The sequence below is a fragment of the Aegilops tauschii genome, chromosome 1, assembly GCF_002575655.3.
Source record: "Aegilops tauschii subsp. strangulata cultivar AL8/78 chromosome 1, Aet v6.0, whole genome shotgun sequence".
NCBI classification, from domain to species: Eukaryota; Viridiplantae; Streptophyta; class Magnoliopsida; order Poales; family Poaceae; genus Aegilops; species Aegilops tauschii.
This window is the reverse complement of record NC_053035.3, coordinates 326,309,841-326,315,487: the sequence shown is the minus strand read 5'-3', so window position 1 is coordinate 326,315,487 and position 5,647 is coordinate 326,309,841. Positions and strand designations below refer to the sequence as shown.

Here is a 5,647-nt window from a genome sequence, read left to right as displayed (position 1 = left end):
TTGGACGGCTTAATTGTCATAAACACTAAATGAACCAAATAGTTATAAAAGATAATATATACCACACCCGAATCATAGACAGGACGAGGGCCGACGGAGGCGGATACCAAAACCATCACACTTTATAATAACAAACAATAATAAAAGTAAGAAAATTACACAAGTATCTATCTAAATCATACAAGTAAGAACTTTTTTCTTTTAGAAAGAAGATAAGAACAAGAGGCTCACCACGGTGGTGCCGACAACAAGATCGGCGCGAGCGATCGACGGCGGTGAGGACGGGGACGGGACAGGACGGACCGCCAAACCTAGACAAATCTTGAGGAAAATGGAGCTTGGACAAGGAGCTTCGAGAGGAGAAAGCTTAAGTGTGGCTCGGGCATTTCATCGAACACCTCATGTGCATAGGAGGTGAGCTAGAGCATCACAAAGCTCTCCCACGACCGACCAAAAAATAGAGCAGTGCACTGCTCTGCTCGATCGAGGGGCGGGGGTATATACAGGCCACTCTTTAGTCCCGGTTCGTGGCTAAAACCGGGACAAAGGACCACATTTGGTCCCGGTTCCAACCACGAGCCGGGACTAGAGGTTGCGGGCCAGGAGCGAGGCCCATTGGTCCCGGTTCATGTCTGGAACCGGGACCAAAGGGGTCAGACGAACCGGGACCAATGGCCCCCGAGGCCCGGCCGGCGCCCTGGCCTCACGAACCGGGACTAATGCCCCCATTGGTCCCGGTTCGTAGGGGAACCGGGATTAATGCCCTTTTCACGCCTGGACCATAGCCCTGTTTTCTACTAGTGCTATGATCCTGGAATATGTGATTCAGTGGAAAACTCATATGCACGTGTGAAATGATAAATGGATAAAATAAAGGTTCCTAGTCTCGCCTCTAAGACTAGCTCAAGTGTTGTTGGTGATCATGTTTTCCGGATCTTAGGATATCGTTAAGTGTAACGATGATTCTAAAACAACATTGAGATTATGCCATTGGAAGAGCGATCATATTGAATCGACCCAAACTTGTTTGTTATGAATTGAGTTAATATCGTCTGCATTCAATTGTATTAACATGGAGTGTTAGCATGTGTTTTAGTTCCTCAGACCATGAGAGTGTCTCGGTCACTTCCTACCAGACGATGGGCTTTGAGGTTGCTCAAACGTCATCTGTAGCAAGGTGATCATAACGACAACTTTCAGGCTCACCAGAAACTTTGACATGTGACCGGACATCTCGAGAGTGGGATTTGGTCCTCCGACGATGGAGATATTCTTAGGGCCCTCTCGCTGTGACGACATCCATCATCGTTTGGCCAGAGACAAGTGACTAAGTCACAGAGATGCCAGAACACATTAACGAGAAAGAAGAGAAAAACCGGTAAACGGGAGCAACGGTATAGCGAGCATGGTGATAACTCAAGAGGATATCGATGCACACCGGGTTTTGTAAAGTATCGTGAAGCAAAGGGAACATCACATGATAACCAAAGGTTCACTCGAATATCATTCGTGGAATCATAGGGACCGATATGGATGTCCACGATTCCGCTATCGGTCACTGAACGAAGGGGTTTCGTTCATGTCTATGGTTTACCGAACCTACAGGGTCACAAGCTGCTGAGTGTTAGTGGAACGGGAGTGATGATAATATATTTGTGGAATTGTTTCATTAATATCTGAAATAGTTCCGAGAGGTTCCGGAAGCGTTTCAGGGTCACCGGAAGGGTTTCGGTGGATATCGGGTAATACTGGGTATTACCGATTAATATATATAGGTGGAAAATATTTCCGGGATGTTAAATTATATACATAATACTTTAAAAATGTTTAAATTATTTTATATTTAATTTAAATATCAACGGGCCTAAAAAGGCCAAGAGGTGGAAGACAACTTGGGCCAAAAAGGCCCAAGTAGGAAAGTACCTCCCTTCCCTAAGGAAGGGGGCCGAATTGGAGAGGGGGAGGAGTCCAACTCCTCCGATCCTCCCTTGGCCGGCAAAAGGGGAGGGACTTTCCCTCCCCTTGTGGCGTCCCTCCTCTCCCCTCATAACCTATATATACTAGAGGATTTCAACCCTATTGAACACAAGTTTTGGTAGCCTCCTCTAGTTGATCCAGTTCTAGTTCTAGTTGGTCCTAGACTAATTAGACCTAGCCCTAGCCACCTCTAATCCTCATAATTAGAAGCCCTGTGTGGTTCTAGTCTCCTCCCTCTAATTCTCCGGCGACGATTAGCTCTGGACGGCGAAGAGCTACCGGATCATGAAGACCGTACGCTTGAAACCAAGTAGAGAGGCCGTGCTTTCGGTCTTCAGTTCGAGGGATCATTCGAGGGCGGTTCGCGGGATCGCCATCAATGTTCGAGGGACTTAAGTACGATCTACACCGACTCGTCTACTTCCGCTGCACTCCACAGTCAGTAATGGTCGTTGATCACAATCAATTATGCATCATCATATTGTTTGTGGGTAATCGTAGGTGTGAACTTTTTTATTTTCTATTACGTTTCCCAACAGCGCTATCGACAACCTGGCCAGGAAGCACAAGGAGTTGGCGTCCCGGATGCCCGTGGTAATTTATTCTGCTTGATAGTTATGCTAGCAATTGTGGGCTTGTTTTGTTGTGCACCAGCACGTATTTTTTCGTACTTCCTTCGTTTCTAAATATAAGTCTTTTTAAAGATTTCAATAAAAACTACATACTGATATATATATAGACATATTTTAAAGTGTAGATTCGCTCGTACATGGTCCGTATTTTCTAAATATAAGTCTTATTTAAGATTTTAATAAAAACTACATACTGATGTATATAGACATATTTTAAAGTATAGATTCGCTCATTCTGCTTCGTATATGGTCCGCATTGAAATCTCTAAAAATATATATATTTAGGAACGTAGGTAGTACTTTTTATTTCAAACATTGTTGTATGTTTGTGAACATCTGGTTTTGGATTGGTTGTATTCTTGTGGGATAAAGCAAGGCGTGATGCCTTTTTGTAAGAGTTACCAGCCCTGGTAGTTTTTCGAGACATATGGATAGAAGAAGTTGCCACACATAAATTTGCCATGATAGAGAGCATAAATTTACCGTGTTAATCAGTTCCTTCACATATGTATAAAGCTGTCACATAAAAATAGAAGTGTATCATGATCTAGGAGAAAAGACACTACAAGTCGAAGAGTGCATGTGTATAAAAGCTCGCACACAAACAAGTTCCACAATGTAGGGAAAAAAATAGAAACAAACGAATGAGTTGACATGGTCACATGGAAATTGAGATATTTTTGCCTACTGAACCATGGCAAGATTTACAAATTTTGTTGAAAAGATTAGTCAACTTGGAAAGGTATGCAGTGATCACGTGGCGAATTGAGATAATTTTGATTCCTAAATCATGGCAAGATTTAGAAAAAAAAAGTAAGATAATCGCATGGCGAAATGAGATAATTTTGATTCCCAAATCATGGCACGATTTAGAAAAAATGTAAGATAATCACATGGTAAAATTTAAGAAATTTTGTTCTCTCAAACATGGTAAAGTTTGAAATGTTTATACTGATCACATGGCCATTTTTGAAAATTTATGTTTCCTAAAATCATGGCCACGATTCAGAATTTTTCTCAATGATCACATGGAAAATCAAGGGAAAATAGCATGACAAATTTTGAAAATGTTTGCAGTCGGCACATGGCAAATTTACAAAAAAAATTTGTTTCCAAAGATAATGGATTAGAGATTATACTTAGATTTTTTTTAAATAGTCACATGGCCCTGCTATATTTTCTTGCAATACTTAACTAGATGTCATTCATGGTCCTAAACCCTAACCGACACCAACATCAACTATTCATGCACCGACCAATGTGGCACATGCACCCGAGGCCCTCATCCTCACCCGTGCAACTGAGCTCCCTGCCTCCCTCGTGAGGAAAGACCCTGCAACTAGGCCTGGAACGGGAAGGGGCGAATTCAGATCCGATGGATTCCACAACAAGGCCCCATTCCTTGAGGACGGCCATGGGAAGCAACACCAGACTGGTGGACCGCAGGAATTGATGCGGCCGCCTACCGATGCCAACCATTTGTTCATGGGCCAGTGCGGCCGGGAGTTGTTCCTCTCTAGCCAGTCTAAGAGAACAATTTAAGAGCACACATTCTGATTCAACAACGACCTGATTTAACAACGACACACATACATTAGCAAGCTGACTCACGGGCTACAACAACACCTACTACAAGCTACTAGGACACCTGAAGAACACATGGTCACTACTACAAGCTAAGACACCTAAACTAGCACACATGATCACAAGTACATGCGATCGCCTACATGCGTGCTCGCGTCAAGACCTGACCTTGACCTACATTATTCATTACTACAAACATGAGCAGACAGCTTGCTCACTACTAGCTAGCTACTCAGCTAGACACTGGACATCTTGACCTACATTATTTAGGACTTGGTCTTGAACTTGGACTCATCGATCTCGATGCCCTCTCTGGCGGCGCGCTCGCCACCGGACTCCTCCATGGTGCTCAGCCCGCCCTTGCGCCCCATCTCGCGGTACCCCTCCTCCCCGAGCTGCTCCTTGCGAGTCTCCCCGCCCTTGTGCCCCATCTCGCGGTACCCCTCCTCCCCCAGCTGCTCCTTGCGAGTCTCCCCTCCCTTGCGACCCATCTCACGGTACCCCCCCTCCCCGAGCTGCTCCTTCCGAGTCTCCCCGCCCTTGTGACCCATCTCGCTGTACCCCTCCTCCCCCAGCTGCTCCTTCCGAGTCTGCCCACCGCGGCTGCGCCCTGCACAAATGCGTACACAACAACGCCAGTAGTGAGTACCAGAAGTCACAGATCGCTCAAGCGAAACGCAAGTACAGGAAGCATACCGTCGGCGAGGTGCTCCTGCGCCTCGAGGGTCTTCCCACCGGTGCCGCCGGGGACGACGGTCTCCCCCTCGCGGGCCATGCGGTCCAGCTCCGACCTCTCTTGCTGACCGGAGGCCATCGCGCGCTCGCTGCCTGGGACCTAAGCTAAACGGAAACCGTACGTAAGCGGGCGTAGGTCTTTGGTATGCGACTGCTGTTGGTGTTCTGTGATTGCCTGATGCTGATGGTGAGGGAGCCATCGGCGTCGCCTTTATATAGCCGGCGAGGAGGTGCGTCGCGCGGCTAGGAGCCGGCGCGTGTACCTCTCCCCGTTCCTGCTGTATCGACGTTCGACGCGCGTCGTGCATGCAAGCCTCTGGAGCGACGACACGTGGTAGCTCGCATGGGCACCGAATGTGTGTGCACGGTCGTCCGAGGAAGTGGTGATGAGCTGCCAATGCTGGCGACTTGTGCGTTGTCCCGCGCTGTCGTCCGGTTGGCACGTAGCTAGGATCATGGTTCTAGCACTCGCCATGCTCGGGTGTTCGGCGGCCGGTCGGAGACTGCGCGTCATGGACTCGCCATGCTGTACCGCGGCTGCCTCATGCAAGGCTCTGGGCTACGGAGGGACGTACGACATGTGCGAGCGTGCGTGTGCATGGGCATATGTGTGCGCACGGCCGTATAAGCCAGTTATCCGAGGAAACGTCCGGTATGGGCGTATACAACGCTTGGACGCCTGTGTTGTCCCGCGCTGTCGTCCGGTCGCACCATAAAAG

At 47.4% G+C, this 5,647-nt stretch overlaps 1 protein-coding gene across 1 annotated transcript; it reads right to left on the bottom strand.

The window, feature by feature from the left end:
* Window positions 1–4,166: 4,166 nt before the first annotated feature.
* Window positions 4,167–5,110, bottom strand: LOC109778058 (late embryogenesis abundant protein B19.4). The gene is made up of 2 exons (XM_020336609.3): window positions 4,890–5,110; window positions 4,167–4,803 (listed from the first exon to the last, which is right to left on the bottom strand). Exons 1-2 carry the CDS (start codon window positions 5,005–5,007, stop codon window positions 4,460–4,462), a joined length of 462 nt encoding a protein of 153 aa, XP_020192198.1. The 5' UTR covers window positions 5,008–5,110; the 3' UTR covers window positions 4,167–4,459.
* Window positions 5,111–5,647: the final 537 nt, after the last annotated feature.

What these genes read in the sequence shown, in the direction of transcription:
- LOC109778058 (XM_020336609.3), bottom strand. Translation starts at nt 5,007, where the DNA reads ATGGCCTCCGGTCAGCAAGAGAGGTCGGAGCTGGACCGCATGGCCCGC. An exon ending in GCAGGAGCACCTCGCCGACG is followed by an intron (nt 4,804 to 4,889) that starts GTATGCTTCCTG and finishes GCATTTGTGCAG; the next exon opens with GGCGCAGCCGCGGTGGGCAG.